Below are 17852 nucleotides of genomic sequence, written 5' to 3' on the forward strand. Positions count from 1 at the left end.
TAGAGATTCATGTGTCTGAAACGATCTATGCATGAAGCATACAGCAACTGCCACCGTTATACCTTAGCAAAAGACTGACTGAGAATCCGGGAAAATTCTGGTCCTATGTAAGCTAAGGCTTCCATCCAATCACTCGTTGACCAGCCTGGTGCAACAGTTGAAGCTAGCAAAAAGAAAGCTGAAGTTTTAAATTTCTTGCTTAAGACTTAGTTAACACAAATACAAACATACCATCATTTGACCATCAAACAGACTCCCATATGGACAACATAGCAATAAGCATCCCTGGTGTAGAGAAACAATTGAAAGAGTTGAAAACAAATGTCACCACGTATGGATGGAAACTCAATTCAGAATTAGAAAGCGTACTCTATGGCATTGAACCCTTACTTAGCTTGCAGTTATCACGAATCTCCCACCCAGTGCAAAGTTTCAAGCGACTGGAAAAAAGCACACGTCTCTCCTGTACATAAGAAGAGTAAACGAATGGACCCACAAAATTATAGATCAATATCCATAACACTGGTTTGCCGCAGAATCGTTGAATATATTCTCAGTTTGAATATAACAATTTTTTTTTGAGAATGAGAGGCTTATGTCCATCAATCACCATGGTTTTAAAAAGCATCACTCGTGTGAAACTCAGTGTGCCCTTTCTCACATGATGTACTGCGAACAGATGAAGGGCAACAGGCAGATGCCATATTTCTGGATTTCTGGAAAATGTCTGACACAGTGCCCCATTGCAGGCTGTTAACAAAGGCACAAACAGATGAAATAGGCACACAGATATGTAAGTGGCTTGAAGACTTCTTTAGTAATAGAACCCAGCATGTTGTCCTTGATGGCAATTGTTCACCAGAGACAAGGGTATCATCAGGATTGCCCCAGAGAAGTGCGATAGGACTGCTATTATTTTTGATATGCATAAATGAGCTGGCAGGCAGAGTGGGCAGCAATCTGCAGTTATTTGCTGATGATGCTGTAGTGTACGGTACAGTGTGGAAGATGAATGACTGTAGGAGGATACAAGATGACTCAGAGAAAATTTCTAGTTCGTGTGATGAATAGCAGCTAGCTTTAAAAGTAGAAAAATGTAAGTTGATGCAGGTGAGTAAGGAAAGCAAACCCTTGATGTTCGGATACAGCGTTAGTATTGACCTATATGGCACAGACACATCATTTAAATATGTGGGCATAAAGCTGCAAAGTGATATGAAATGGAATGAGCATGTGAACATTGTGGTAGGAAAGGCAAATGGTCAACTTTGCTGTAATGATGATGATGATGATGTTTGGTTTGTGGGGCGCTCAACTGAGCGGTTATCAGCACCCGTACAATTTCCCAACCTTTGCTCAGCCCAATTTCGCCACTTTCCTGGATGATGATGATGAAATGATGGGGACAACACAAACACTCAGTCATCTCGAGGCAGGTGAAAATTCCTGACCCTGCCGGGAATCGAACCCGGGACCCCGTGCTCGGGTAGCGAGAATGCAACCACGAGACCATGAGCTGCAGAATTCGGTGTAATGGGAGAATTTTGGGAAGTGTGGTTCATCTGTGCAGGAGACTGCATACAGAATGCAAGTGTGACCTATTCTCAGTACTGCTCAAGTGTTTGGAATCTGTACCAGATCAGATTAAAGGAAGACATCGAAGGAGTTGAAAGACAGGCTGCTAGATTTGTTACCGGTAGGTAGGTTTGAACAACATGCAAGTGCTAGGGAGATGCTTCGGGAATTCAAATGGGAATCCCTGGAGGGAAGGTGACGATCTTTTCGACGAACATTACTGAGAAAACTTAGAGAACCAGCATTTGAAGCTGACTGCAGAACAATTCTACTGACACCAACATAAATTTTGTGTAGGGACCATGAAGATAATATTTGAGAAATTAGGACTCATACGGAGGCACATAGAGAGTCGCATTTCCCTCGCTCTATTTATGAGTGGAACAGGAACGGAAATGAGCATTAGCAGTACAGGGTACCCTGTGCCACGCACTTTATGGTGGATTCTGGAGTATGTATGTAGATATAGCTGTACATGTAGATCTGTCGATAACTCTCCAGCCAAGATAACATGGTGCATACTTCCTACCAAGAAATCCTCAAAGCACAGATGTGGTACAAATTGTAAGTCAAATGCTTTCTGGAAATTGAGAAATACTACATTTACCTGACTGCCCTGATCCATGGCTATCAGAACGTCATGTGAGAAAAGTGTGAGTTGAGTTCCACATCATCAATGTTTACGGAACCTACACTGGCCGGTATGGAGGAGGTCATTATGTCTTCCAACTCGTGGGCAGAATCGTTTGTATGATGGATTCACAGGAGACTGTAGTTAAATGAGGGTCTAACTCAGCCACAAATCTGATGCAGGATCTGATACGGATATATTGGGCTTTGAAGCTTTGTTCAATTTTAGTGATTCCAGCTGTTTCTCAACACCATTGAGAAAATGGAGCGGTGTGAGAATTCACCTGAAGCAACAACTCCAAATTTTCATTTGTACAGGAAAATTTGAAACCCAAGTTCAGTGTTTCTGCTATTGTTGTGTTACCCTCTGGTTTCATTCCGTGTCTCATCCATGAGTGTCTGGACACTAACTTTGATACCACTAGCAGCCTTTACATATGATCAGCACTTCTTTGGCTTTCGTGAGAGATCCTTCAATAATATTCTCTAATGGTAATTATTGATGCTTTTATGCAATGTCTTCTAGACAGCCAAATATGTTTCACTCTCTCTCTAATTATTGCCCTATACTTTGTTTTACACCCTCTGTGGTAGTAGTCTCTGTTTCTTTAGAAGTTCCTCTATAGTGATTGTATACCATGGAGGGCCATCCCATCATGAAGTATTCTGAGAGGTATATATCTTTCAAGTGCATGGTCAACTATTCTCCTAAACCTGAGTCGCAGTTCTTCTAAGCGCTCTTTTCCAGAAGTAAATGTTTTGAGTGCATTCATAAGCTATGACACTACTGCTTATTGTTTTCGTTTGCTGAAACTCTAATCCCTTCTACTTGTTTTAGTTGCACTTTGTACTTTAGTAACCATTGTTACTACTAATGGCTCGAGGTCACTGATACCAGTTTCTATGTGGATATCCTCAAATAGGTCAGGTCTGTTTGTTGCCATTAGACCCATTATGAGTGAGCTATCAAACAATTTCCTCTAGTTAGTTCTTAAAGAAATCATTTAGTAATATTTTGCAGGATGTCTTGTCACACACCCCAGTAATAAAACTGCAATTTTCCCAACTGACTGTTGGATGATTAAAATCCATTCCAACAATGACAGTATGATTGGGGGTTTCCTACAACTATCAGTATATGGACCGGCAAGGATTTGAATGCGACTCTTCTAAAATATGACTTCACTGTTTTAAAAAACTGAACTCTGAGGACCGCTGAGGCTGATTCTTCATTCTTCCCTTCTTACTCTTTTGCAAATCTATTGGAAAATGATATGCTTTCATTCATATATATTCTAAATCAAATTAGTTGTTGTCTAATAAGCTAATTAATACATGTGAGGCTAGGTGTTGAATAAAGTGAATGGTGAGCACTACATTAAAAACTACAAGAAGCACAAAAATACATACCTTTCTGAATTTTTTGAAGTTTTCAACTGTGTTATCCTCTTTAACACTGCTAACAGAGGAACATTCATTTTTTCGGATGACCAAGTCCTTTAGCAGGATAGTTGTCTTGTTCACACCAATAGTAATGTGGCCATCATCATCATCTTCTTCTTCTTTGACCTTAAAAAAAAATGAGGAAGTATAAACATAAACAATTTAGGAGAAAGGTGACCACTTACCAAATATCAGAGGTAATGAGTCATCAACAGGCACATAAACAAGACAAAAAGCTTTGCTAGTTTTTGGACGAATCCTTTCTTGAGCTCTCTCTCTCTCTCTCTCTCTCTCTCTCTCTCTCTCTCTCACACACACACACACACACTCTCTCTCTCTCTCTCTCTCTCTCTCTCTCTCTCTCACACACACACACACACACACACACACAGCCACTGTCATCTCAAGGCACCCAGGGAGAACAATGGCAGTGTGTGTGTGTTTTTCAAAATCTGAACAATAACTCTGTACACTAGCTCGTAATTTCTAACAGCCTTCTTTCATTCAAATGACCTGTCTGCCACTCACCAATTCTTCTATGTGGTGAGTAGCAATTTACCACTTTCTAATTGTTGAAATTAACAACAACAACACATTCAACCAACAAATACATCACCTAGAACAAGGCACATTATTCAGTTTATACGCTCCCTCATACACCGTAATAAAGTGAAACATTAAGATATAAAAACAGTTGTTCTTTCTTTGACTGAAAAATGAAAATAATGCCCTAGCAGTTTCCAATATCTATATCTTCTACATGTTTTGAAAAGTTCAACTTAACCTTTAAAATACATTAATACAAACTATAGAGAAGAAAAAAATACAAGATTTCAGCATTTTTATGTAAAATCACATTTTAAATGCTTTTATTCTCTCCTTTTCTTGTTTCCCCACAGTTGACGATTCACTTCCTCACAATGCTGTACTCCAGACATACATTCTCAAAAATTTATTCCTCAAAGTAAGACCTATACCTGATAACAGCAGACTCTGCCCTCCTTCCCTGTGCTAGTCTGTACTTATATCCACCTTGCTCCACCTGTAATTTGTTACTTTGCCACCAAGGTAGCAGAATTCCTTCACTTCATGTCTTATGTGGCCAAAAGTCATGTGCTGAAGAAAAGAAGAGTGGCTGGAAGTGACAGACAATAACCTGCATCTACCAAAGTCCACAACTTGTCCATGGTATACTTCCTGCCAGCCACACAGGGGGACGAGGTTCTACAACATAACCTGAAGGTTATAAAGATAGTTCTAGGAAAGTATGTTGATTATTGAAAAGCTTATATGGCCTGAAACAGGCACACTGCTGCTGGAATGAGAGATCCACTAATTATGTGACGGAATTAGGATTTAAGAGAAGTAAAGCTGATCCTTACGTCTTTACGAGTCAGAAAATTTCTGACAAGATTTTCTTCAAACTCTTTGTTGATGATTGACTGACTGTGACAAATAATGACTGTGAACTTAAATAATTTAGTGAAGATCTTGAAAGACAATTCAGAGTAAAATCAAAGCCAGCATCATATTTCTTAGACTTGGAAATGATCGAAAAGAAGATGGGTCCATTCAAGTCAGTCAGACTCACTACACCAAGAAAGTTTTTGAGTGCTTTGGCATGAGTGACTGTAGAGCTGTAACAACTCCAATTATCAAGGATGATGCCATAGAAGAGAACCCTATCAACACTGAATATCCTTATCGACAAGCAGTTGGGTCCTTGATGTACCTAATGTGTGGGACAAGACTAGGCATATCATATGCTGTTGAAGTAGTATCTAGATGTCTTGAAAATCTAACAGAGCATGTGTAATAACTTCAAGTTGAACAAATATATTTTAAGGAAGACGCAATACATGAAAGTCACAGATCAAGTAAACAGAGTAAGACGTGTACACTTTAACAGTCAAATCATAACTGAGTCCAAGTCTAGCGGCCGCTGGCTGGCTGGCCGCTTAGGTGGCATTGCTGCTGCATGGCTGGCAGACAGCGCCACATGTAGAGGACGCGTGTAGCTGCGCGGCAGCACTTTGAAAGATCGGCGAGTCACAACACTTTTCCCCCCTTTGAATTTTTTGCACAGGTCTTGATGGAGGTGGCCTGTAGATTGCTAACATCCATAGGTGTTGTTTGACTGGCCGTAAAGTCTCGAGGAGGAGGCTTCCTGTATGGACGGAAGTGTCCCCGATGATAACGGGTCGAGATGACAGGAGACGTGGGGGTCAAATCTGTTGGGGCCCCGTGCACCAATCTGCCCATTGCGGCAAGTCCTGTTGTTATAACGGGAGACATGGGCGATGTGTACGCGTCCGTAGGAGGAGGGGAGTAGAGTTGCTCCGACAGATGATGGTCATCTGGTTCCTGCATGGGCACGTCTCCTGGTGGTGTCAGTTCTTGTGCTGGCACCGATATGATGGTGAGAGGACTGCGTTGTGAGTAATGAGAGATTCCAGTATCTCGAGCGTCAGCTAGAGCCGAAGGTGGTGTTGAAGCATCCGGAACAGGCATTGCCGGCACACGAGGCTGAAGCTGGCTCGAATGATGCACTGCAACACCCATGTCCGTCTGGATTTCACACAGGCGTCGGCCACGGTGTCATTAGATGCAGCCAGGACTCCATTTTGGCCGCCTGCCATATCCCCGTACCCATACAAGGTCGTCGGCTGTGAACCGGCCAAGCGAAGGCACCCGCGGCCGTGAGGTGGAAGGCCGCAGGAGATGAAGTGGCGTGCGGGGTTGTCGGCCATGTAAGAGCTCAGCTGGGCTGTGGTCGCCCATGGGGGTGAAACGATAAGAATTCAGAAATTGGAGAAGTGCATCATCAGCAGAAGAAGTCAGGAGTTTCCTCATCTGAGCCTTAAATGTGCAGACCAGTCGTTCAGCCTCACCGTTTGACTGTGGATGGAACGGAGGGGCCGTGACATGCATGACGCAGTGACGATCACAAAAATCCGCAAAATTGGAAGAGGCAAATTGGCAACCATTATCAGTATCAAGAGTAGAGGGAAGGCCATCGAAAGAGAAAATGCGAGCTAGAGCATTGGTGGTTGCCGCGGTGGTAGGCAATGTGCAATGGACAATGAAAGGAAAGTTAGAGTAGGCGTCAATAACGAGAAGCCAATAAGTACCTAAAAAAGGTCCCGCAAAGTCAGCATGAATATGCTCCCAGGGCTTCTCAGGCGAAGGCCACGGTGACAAAGATGACTTTGGGGCGGTGGCCTGTGATGCACAAGGGCCGCAGGCAGCGACCAGTGCAATTTCAGAGTTGATGTCGGGCCAGTACCCATGACAGCGCGCCAGAGAATTTGTGCGAGAGACACCCCAGTGCCCTTGGTGAAGGAGGCGCAAGACCGAAGCATGCAAAGACGCAGGTACCACAACACACGGCGAAGCATTTTTTGTGGAAAGGAGGATAACACCATCCCTAGCCGTGAGGCGGTAACGCAAAGTGTAGTAGTTGCGCAACGGATCAGAAGTCTTAGCGGACGGACGATCAGGCCCAACCCTTCTGAATACAGTGTAAAACCTAGGGGAGGGGAGGGTCAGAACCCGTAGCAGCCGCCAGCCGGTCCCCAGTGATGGGGAACCCGTCCACAACCCGTTGCTCGGCAACATCCAGGTGGAAATACAAAAGTTCGTCCCTATCGAATGCTAGATCAGGACCCATGGGAAGGTTAGACAGTGCATCAGCATTCACATGTTGAGCTGTCGGCCGGAAATGAATCTCTTAATTGAAACGAGGCAAATAAAGAGCCCAACGCTGGAGGCGGTGTGCCGCCTTGTCGGGAAGTGACGTTGATGGATAAAACAAGGAAACAAGTGGTTTGTGATCCGTAACAAGATGAAATTTGGATCCATAGAGAAAAACACCAAACTTATGAAGAGCATAAATAATGGCCAAAGCTTCTTTTTCAATTTGAGAATACTTTTGTTGGGCATCTGTGAGCATTTTGGAGGCATAAGCAATGGGTTGTTCAGAACCATCAGAAAAATGGTGCGCAAGGACTGCACCGACCCCATACTGAGAGGCGTCCGTGGCAAGAACAAGGTGTTGGCCAGGTCGATAAGTAGCCAGGCATGGGGCCTGTTTCAGCATAGTCTTCAAATTTTGGAAAGCCGCATCGCATGACACGGACCAGTGAAAAGGCACGTTTTTATGCAACAGGTGATGCAACGGCTGAGCCACCGAAGCAGCAGATGGTAAAAACTTGTGATAGTATGCTATTTTCCCCAAGAAGGCCTGCAGTTCCTTAACAGATGTAGGGTGAGGAAGGGCATCGATCGCAGCAACAGTTTGCTGAAATGGACGAATACCATCCCGAGAGAGTTGAAACCCCAAGTACGTGATAGATGCCTGAAAAAATTTTGATTTCTGAAGATTACACTTAAGACCGGCAGTCTGTAAGACATGAAAAAGCGTGCAGAGATCTTGAAGATGTTCGTCAGTGGTGGAGCCAGTGATAACAATGTTGTCATGGTAATTTATACACCCAGGGACAGTGAGCAATAATTGTTCCAAGAATTGCTGAAAGAGAGCAGGGGTACTTGCAACCCCGAACGGCAATCGCTGGTATTGATAGAGGCCTAAAGGCATGTTATGGACCAGAAACTGCCGGGAAGCAGCGTCGAGAGGAAGTTGATGATAAGCTTCTGACAGGTCAAGTTTAGAAAAATACTGGCCTCCAGCAAGTTTAGTGAACAATTCTTCAGGTCGAGGCATAGGGTAAGTGTCAATAAGGCATTGAGGACTTACAGTGGCTTTGAAGTCGCCACAGAGACGACTATCACCATTTGGCTTAGCAACGACAACGACAGGAGAGGACCACTCACTGGAAGTGACAGGAAGCAAGACCTCTGAAGCAGTGAGACGATCCAGCTCCCGTTTGACCTGATAATGAAGGGCCACAGGAATGGGCTGAGCCCGAAAAAACTTTGGCCGAGCAATGGGTTTGAGTGTGATATGAACTTCAAAATGGTTTGCACGGCCTAACCCAGGAGAAAAAAGGGAAGAAAATGTCGTCGACAAGGAATCCAATTGAGCATAAGGAATAGTATCAGAGACGATACTGACAGAGTCATCTATGGAGAACCCAAAAACGCGAAAGGCATCGAAACCAAAAAGATTATACGCATTACTATGGTCAACCACAAATATGGGAACAGTTCGAACAACAGATTTGTAAGATACCTCAGCATCAAATTGTCCCAAGAGAGAAATCTTCTGTTTATTATAAGTTCGTAATTGGCTAGTGACACGTGACAGGATTGGAGAACCCAACTGAAGATATGTCTGAGAATTGATGATAGTGGCAGCAGAACCAGTATCCACCTGCATGCGAACATCTCGACCAAGTATTTGGACAGTGAGGAATAACTTCCCTGAAAGGGAAGAAGTACAATTGACAGACAACACAGAATCAGAATCAGCGTCATGTTCATGAACATCATATATGTGGTCAGATTTGCAAACGGATGACACATGACCCTTTTTTTTGCATTTGTGACACATGGCCCAACGTTGTGGACAATCTTCTCGTGAATGTTTTGTAAAACACCGCAGACATGAAGGAAGTTGCCGTGGATTTTGTTGCAGTTTCTTAGACGTTTGTTTACGGTTAGGCCGAGGCTGCACTCTGGAGCATACTGTGGCCACGTCGGCCAGCGGGGACACACCACACACTTCGTCAACATCGCACAGATGTTGTATTTCCCCGACATCACCCCATGCCTCTATTTGCGCTTGAGCGGTGCGAGAAATTTCAAAAGACTGAGCGATGGATAGGACTTCATCTAGAGTCAGATTTGCCAACTGACGGGCATGTTGCCTAACTTCTTTGTCGGGCGCCGATCGGATAATAGCATCCCGTACCATGGAATTGGCGTAGGATTCTTTGTGAACTTCAGTAACAAATTGACACTGTCTACTGAGGCCGTGAAGTTCAGCAGCCCAAGCATGATAGGATTGATTCGGTTGTTTTTGACAATGATAAAAGGCAACGAGAGGCTACCACATGCGTTTGCTTTTGAAAATAGACGGACAGAAGTGAGCACATTTCAGCAAAGGACAAAGACGCAGGATCTTTCAAAGGAGCTAATTGCGGCAAAAACCAACACATTTGAGGTGAAATCTATGAAGGGAACAGAGACTTACATGTTTGTTCGTCCACGACATGAAATGCCAAGAAGTGCTGTCGAAGACGTTTTTCGTAATCAGACCAGTCTTCTGCAGTCTCATCGTAAGGAGGAAAAGTAGGTAGAGACAATGACGAAAGACGCCCCGCATTTGATGCCACGACGAAATCACGAATCGCATTTGTGAGAAGCGTTTGCTGTTCTATGAGACCTTGCAATAGTTGCTCTAAAGTAGCCATGGAAACATGTGGGTCAACGGTGGAAAAGAAAAATCACTACCTCGTCGCCAATTGTAATAACTTCAAGTTGAACAAATATATTTCAAGGAAGACGCAATACATGAAAGTCACAGATCAAGTAAACAGAGTAAGACGTGTGTACACTTTAACAGACAAATCATAACTGAGTCCAAGTCTAGCGGCTGCTGGCTGGCTGGCCGCTTAGGTGGCGCTGCTGCTGCATGGCTGGCAGACAGCGCTGCATGTAGAGGACGCGCGTTACTGCACGGCGGCACTTTGAAAGATCGGTGAGTTACAACAGCATGTAATAAGAGTAAAAAGAATTTTTTGCTGTTTGAGAGGCATGTATGACTATGGACTTATTTACAAAAATGGTGAAGACAAAGGCATTCTCTTGAATGTTATAGTGACGCTGATCAAAGAGGTGATTTAGGGACTGGACGATCTACCTTAGGTGTTCTCTGCCTGTACTTTGGTGCACCTGTTATTTGGATGAGTCAGTGACAAACTTAAGTTGCAATCTCTAATACAGAAGCTGAAGTTGTAACGGCTGGTGAAGCAGCATGAGACATGGTTTGGATGAACGGACTTTTAACCGAACTTTGCCAGCTAAAGGATTCGAAACCTTTCCTACGAATGCACAATGAAACTGCTGTTCGACTAGCACAGAATCCTGAATTTCACCAATGGACAAAACATTTTTGTCTCAGACACTTCTTTGTTCAAGAATTAGTTACAGCTGATGAAATTAACATTTCGAGAGTAGATACAGAAAACCAGGATGTGGATTTATTAACAAAACCATTATTTGCTACCCAACTAAGACAGTTGTGCAAAAATATAAGGGAATGTAAGTTATTAAATAAGGAAGTATGTTAAAGTTTTGCATTGTAAACAGTCTTACTTAATAACTTCACTGAGATTTAAATACCTCTGTCTTAGCAGGCAAATTTTTTTGTGTTCTTTGCCACAATGGAAATTTATTATCATTGTTAAGTTATATTCTGTAGACTTCTAATAAACCAGCATTTTCTTTTTTTGTTCTATGAAAAACTTGTGTCATTCCCAAATAACCAAACAAGTTCTGCCTGCTAGTAACTTGAGTGATATTAGAAATCTGGAACAATATTACCTTATTCTTCCTACTTAGTGAAAACAAGAATAAGATCATCCTGATCAGTTTCAGTCACACATGAACTAAGTGAGTAGTGGACTAAAATTTTATTTCAGTTTTATAATGGAGAGACTTATTATCTGTAAAAGGCAGGCTAAATGAACTTTTTTGAATAGTGCTAGTCCGGCTACAAGTAACATGACTGAAAAGCATCGTTCTCCTCGGCATTAATGCTACACATGATAAACAAAATACTGAATACTTGCAATATTATTCCAATGTAACCATTTTTTGGTACAAATGTACCTATGTGTGTTTTGTCTGAAAGTTGAAAACTGTATTCAAGGTAGTATTCTAACTTGGATGTGTTTTTCGTATGGTCCTATTAATAAAAAGTATAACTGAGGCTGAAACATTTATTCAGTCCATCAGTACCTCGGTGTGTGCAGCAAGAGTTTGAAAACCACATTGAGACTGACCAGCAGAATCAACTAACAAAGACCTGAGATCGAATCAGTTCAGCACTAGACTCCATGATCTGACAGTCTTGAGACGTTACTGCATAGTCACCTCAAAGGATTAACAATTTTCTTACTGGGAAGGGACATTAAACTTGGAGTTATATGGTATGTATTGTAATTAACGGCAGGAACTGACATGGCTGGAAGTACAAAAACAGAAGCAAAAACAGTCCAGTAAACATGGGTTCACAAACAAGTCCTATGAAATAGCGTGAGACGCAGCTCTTTCCAGTATTTACCTTACAGAAGCAAAATATTCAGTACTGTTGACAAACATAATGCAATATCTGAGCAAAAGTTTCTGGAACACCTCATGTAATGTGGCTCTGACTACCAGATATCATGAGAGGCAGACCCACCAGTACAAAAAAAGGGGGGGGGGGAGGGCGGGGGTATTTTGTTGTCAGTAGAGAAGGAATAGCTAACACTCTCAAATCCAAGACTGTACCAAGCAGTACTGGATGTAGGCTTGAGGGCAAAGAGTAGAGTGGGCTTTACCATTGTCAACAGTAAGTTTCATGAGAGAATGGAACGAGTTTGTTTCCAAACAAGACACACATCTTATACCATTGACATTTGGACTGCTGTGCTGTAGTTTCCGTGCAATACTGGTACAAAGGTAACTGGGGTGAGAAACCAAACAAAACACAATAATTCTGTAATGAGCCACAAAAAACCACGGTCCTATGTGCCGGGATGTTCAGAGAGTGCCCTGAGCATCCTTTGAAGGTCTGTCAAGGAGGTTTTGGTTCATCCTATACATCGTGACCACAACTCTTGCATAAAGGAAATTGCTTCCAAAAAACTCATTCAATCAATTCATCAGTATTGGTTATCAGTATGGGACCCTTATCAGGGAGGAATAGTACAGGAGTTAGAGACGAGCCTACGAAAACTAATGCAAGTCATCATGCGTGCATCCCCATACACATCACATGAAATGATCATGATGGGAACAATCAAAGCTCATGTGGAGGCGTCCCAACATCATTCTCATGCATCACTAACAACTGGAGCAGGAAAGGGGCAAAATATAATATTAGGAAATGTACGCTCTGCCACTCACTGTAAGGTGGCTTGCTCATGGCGTAGACAGGTTTTGAAGTAATTGGAAGTTACCAGGCATGTAGATTACTTGTAAAATGGAACAGATTGGTCAGGAGAGCTCAATGACTTTTAATGTGGACTGGTCGCTGAACATCACCTGAGTAACAAATTCATCAAGACAGATATTCCAAGACCAGTCAGAGCTCTTGTACTGATAGAGAGGGACCATTGAACACTGCAGAGAATGGTTGCAAAACCTGCATGAAATCAGCAGAAGGATTCACTTGCGAGTTCACAAGTGCCACCAGCAGTTCAGCTAGCACAATGACTGCATCACAAGGAGTTCAAGAGAATGATGTAGAATGGTCGAGCAGTTCCTTGTAAGCAATACATTTCTGTAGTCCAAGAGCAATGCCACAGGACAGCACATGAATTGAAATGAATGATTTGGACAGATAACTCATGCTATACCCTGCAGCAATCTGGCGGAAGGGTTTGGGTTTGGTGAATGACTTGAGAACATCACTTGCCATGATGTGTAGTGCCAACAATGAAGTATGGAGGATGTGGTGTTATGGTACGGAGGTGTGTTTCATGAATAGTCCTACTACTGTAGTCCTATTATTGCGCTTAAGAAAATGCTAAATGCAGGAGGATCTGAACACATTTTACAGCATTGTGGGCTGTGTACAGTAGAAGAACTGTTCAAAATGGTGATTATATCAGTGTGACAATGCACCCTCTCATAAAGCAGCATCTGTGGGCCAATGGTTGTTGGACAATAACATTTCTGAAATGGACTGGCCTGCCCAGAGTCCCAACCTAAACCCAATGGACCACCTTTCTGATGGGCTAGAACTTCAACTTCATTCCAGATCACACTGTCCACCTCCTCTCATTTCAGCTCTTGTGGAATAATGGTCTGCCATTTCTCCACAGACATTCAGATACCTCACTGAAAGTGCCCTCCACAGAATTCAAGCCATCACCATCATAAAGGCAAAGTGTGCACACCCCATATTAATATCCGGTATTATGCGTCAGGATATTTTTGATTAGATAATGTGTACGCACACTCACTTGGTCTCCTCTTACCCTGAAAACAGGTGCCTTCCTCTCATCTCAGTGACCTGTTCTTCATTTTTAACTTCCCATCCTAGCCCTCTGTGCGTCTTGAGGAAGGAAATAGGGGTTCCAAATCTAGGAAAGCGTGTGCATACTTTTAAGTGTGTTTACTGGCAGTGATTAATATTTTGTTTCCTGAAGATAAATAATGGCCAGCACGTCTCTCTCACAAAGTTTTTCAATTTTCTTGGTTGAATTTTTCATATGAAATATTGTCTTAGTTTTCACAAAAGTATTTGAATTCTAAACTTTTTGAAAAGGCCTCAACTAACTGGACTTGAATTGCACCCAAGGGCACTGATTGTGGAATGTAGTGCATAAATAATAGGGTACTGGCACATTTTGCTACTGAAGAAAGATGACACCCAATGCACCAATATAGACCACAATGGATAGATCGAGCAGGATCTGCACCTCGGTCCTGCAATCACCTGACCTGAATCGTTCAGAATTTTCTATCCAGGGTCATCTCAAAAGTGAAGTGTACAGCATTCCATAAGATACAGTCAAAGAAATGGAGCAGAAAATTGTACAGTCATGTGAAGATTTACAAGGTGATCTGGAGCACTTGGAGAATTGGTATCTGACTGGAGAGATGTATGCATTATTGTATGCAAATGTGAAGGTGACACATGGGACACCTTCTTCAACAGGTACAAGTGCATAGTAAATTGTAACATGTTTGTAAAATGTAATGTGCTGAAGATGTATTGCATTTCTTGCTAAGGTATGTCATGGGTGGAGTCTGAGACCAATCAGATGATGGCTTAACAAAAAGATTGCATTTTAAATACATTTGCACTATCTAGAACAATATTTCATACTGTACTCAATGGTAGCTTGTAACCACATACTTGCAGTTATCTTGCAAGTTGCTCATTTGTGGGATCATCCTTACTTGAATGCTTTTGCTTCTATTCTTGTATATTTTCAGACATGTCAGTTTTTGCTGTTAGTTGTGATACAGCCTGTACTTAAATATTTACTTATCTAGACAGTGGTTTTTCCTTTCTACATGAATGGAGTTAATAAAACTCATTTGTGACTGGTAGTTTTTGTGTCTCATTAATGTTTCTCAAGTTTGTCAGATAATAGTTTGAACATTAAAGTGTGTAGCACCTGTTAGTGTTCAAATTGGTGAAATAAATTATTATATGTAACATTTATATTCAAAATTAATTCAATGAATGTGGATTTCTTAATATCAGCTGTATCAGGCATAGATCCACAACCTAACAAAAAAAGTGAAAATGTAATGCAGCCAGTTTTAAGGAATTCACATTCAGGGAATTAATTTAAAATTATTTAATACAGCTGTGGATCATCAACAGTGTCTGTTCTTTCAGACAAGTATGTAAGTATTACCTTCAGATGTTATACGAAAATCAAATAATACATTTAAGAAATATGAATACATATTGTTGAACAGGGTCCCTGCATTTCACAAGTGTTATGGTCCCTGCGTGATATAAACCCACCCTGCAAGTAAGCAACTGCTCAGTAATTAGTCATACAATCACAATGGAGGAGGGCATGTTTATGATCTTTCTAGGGAGTTGAAGTAGTAGAAAAGAGCATTAATGATCAATATAAAATTATTTCAAATGATAATTAGTTCCCAGTGTTGATAACTTGCTTGGGATAGCATGTGGTTAGCAGCAGATACCTATGATTCATGTGGAACACAGCTGCAGAGGGGAATGATGTTATCAATGAAAAGTTAATTCTTAGATTGGGGAAAGAAGTTCATGAACCTTAAGTCTTACTGCAACACAATAATGGGTGAGTTTAGAATAAGAATGAAGCTGAAAAATGTTTCTTATGCAGGAAATTTCAGATTTGATATCAGATGTGTACTACTCAAACTCATGAGGACAATGTACACACCCTAAATATTTCTAGGGAAAGAAAAGGAGAGAAAATTGTAAGCACAAAATAGAATTAGAGGTGAGATTGACAATATTCTGTCAAATACCAAAGAAACTGTAATGGCTGTGATGATCTTAAACCACTTTGAAATCTCATGTGACATCAGGCTGCTGAGATGTGGAGCAAAACTAAATGCAACTGATGCAAGGAATTCAAGTATAAGTAAGAAATCATCTTGATCATCATATCAAACTGCTGTTTCCTGCATATAATGCACAAGCATTCATCAGCTCTTCCTAGATCTTTTTTCTGTCTCAGAGTTCTTCTCTCCACTTCCGTTTTCACTGTTTCCAGCTAAGATTATCTACATCTCCTCCTTAGTCTTTTTTTTCCTTTCACTACTACCTAAATTTGTGTTTTTGCTGTTCTAATGTTCTTCATTCTCATAAAACCATCATATCACTAGGCTTTACAGCAATCTACTGCATCAACAACGTAGTTTAATGGCAACTTCTTCCTTATTTTTCTCATATTTTGTACTGATTTTCCCTCGATTTTGGTTCATGGTACTGATGAATTTCATTCCTGGTGGAATTTTACTTTTTTCTACCACATAAAATGATGTAGGGCTTCATGTGACGGCCAAAATAGCCCAAACTGTCCTGTGGGACAATGCATACAAATCCTGAATGTTTGTCAGTAAGGCATGGTGGCTGAATAATATCTCTATCCAGGGATTGTGGAGGTCAAGAAGTACTCATTATTTCATCTTCATGTTCATTCAAGCAATGATAGACCTTTTGCAATGGAGAGAATGCAGTAATTATCATGTCAAAAAATTCAAACCCTTACTGTACCACTGAATGAAGATAATTATCCAAAATGCTTTGAAAAATCTCATTAATTACCACTGAAAACTACAATACGATTTCTTAAACTATTAGAGAAACTCCACATGTTTCACTGTTGAAAGAAGGCAGTCTTCACAATTGGTTTACCTTGGTGTTATCCATAGATAAATACATCCTTCATATGTACAATTATTGGACTGCATAATATGTTGCTATTCACCCATAGTTCAGTCTTTGTACTGCTGAAGTCTCTTTCTGGCATTTTGTTTCTAAGGTGTTTGATAATAGCCTTTCTATATTTTTTCCCTTCATTTATAACTGACACTGCCTTCTTTAGACATACATTAATTTCAGTATTCACTTTTATGGCAGTTGTTTTCTTACTAAAGACAGAAGTTCTCTTCAATGCCCTGTAGTCTATGCAAGAAAGTTTAGTTTTTTTTTTTCTACTACTGAATTTAGTAGACAAAATTTTCCCCACACTATGTGTGCTGTCATGACATCGAGTACAGCAGTTCAACACACAAATGGTAAATTAATGACTATTGTTGCAGATGCAACAACTAAACAGCATTGGATAATTTTCCCTCATTGATGGCCTCTAAGGGCCAACATAACTCTATAATCTAGATCAAAACACCACAATTGTCACAGATGTAACAAAGGCTCAGGAAAGGGCAAACAAAATACAATCTCAGGATCCATGGAATGAATGTCAGGAAAAGGATATTTTTTGTCAGAACGTGGCTATTATCTGTTACTAAACAGCTAAAACAGTCATCCAGTTCAAGTTGCAGGTTGCCAATCTGACAGCTTTCAGGGGCAACAAAAATTTGATTTTCAATATTTCAAATTTAAAACACTGTCATAATATTATGTTAAATGTTTAACAGGCAATGTAACTTACAGCATGAAATTACCATGATCATATTCATCCAGTATTTGAAAATGAGAGCACTTAGTGACTTTCAACAAACTATACCATTTTAAACTTTGTTTAAGCTTTTCCTCACAAAATACTGGAAGGAAAACAATATATTGCTTACTAAATGTTCGTTGTTTCTGGAGTAAAATGACATTATCAAGCATGATGTTCTAATTTATTATTTATTTACTACTAAATTTTTTTGCTACCTATTTCGCAGACTGTATCCACATGTATCTCTGAAGGTATGTGTTCATTCGTCTATGGGTAAATATCTACATCTACATCTAAATGGATACTCTGCAAATCACATTCAAGTGCCTGGCAGAGGGCTCATCAAACCACCTTCACAATTCTCTATTATTCCAATCTCATATA

At 41.0% G+C, this 17852-nt stretch overlaps 1 protein-coding gene across 1 annotated transcript in view; it reads right to left on the reverse strand.

The window, feature by feature from the left end:
- LOC124613202 (nibrin) overlaps window positions 1–17852 on the reverse strand; it is a 159771-nt gene that overhangs the window by 5964 nt on the left and 135955 nt on the right. The window contains exon 9 of the mRNA XM_047141867.1: window positions 3616–3774. Within this exon, the coding sequence (XP_046997823.1) occupies window positions 3616–3774 (159 nt within the window). The remainder of the gene's footprint in view (window positions 1–3615; window positions 3775–17852) is intronic.

Source organism: Schistocerca americana, chromosome 4 (assembly GCF_021461395.2).
Source record: "Schistocerca americana isolate TAMUIC-IGC-003095 chromosome 4, iqSchAmer2.1, whole genome shotgun sequence".
Classification (NCBI taxonomy): Eukaryota; Metazoa; Arthropoda; class Insecta; order Orthoptera; family Acrididae; genus Schistocerca; species Schistocerca americana.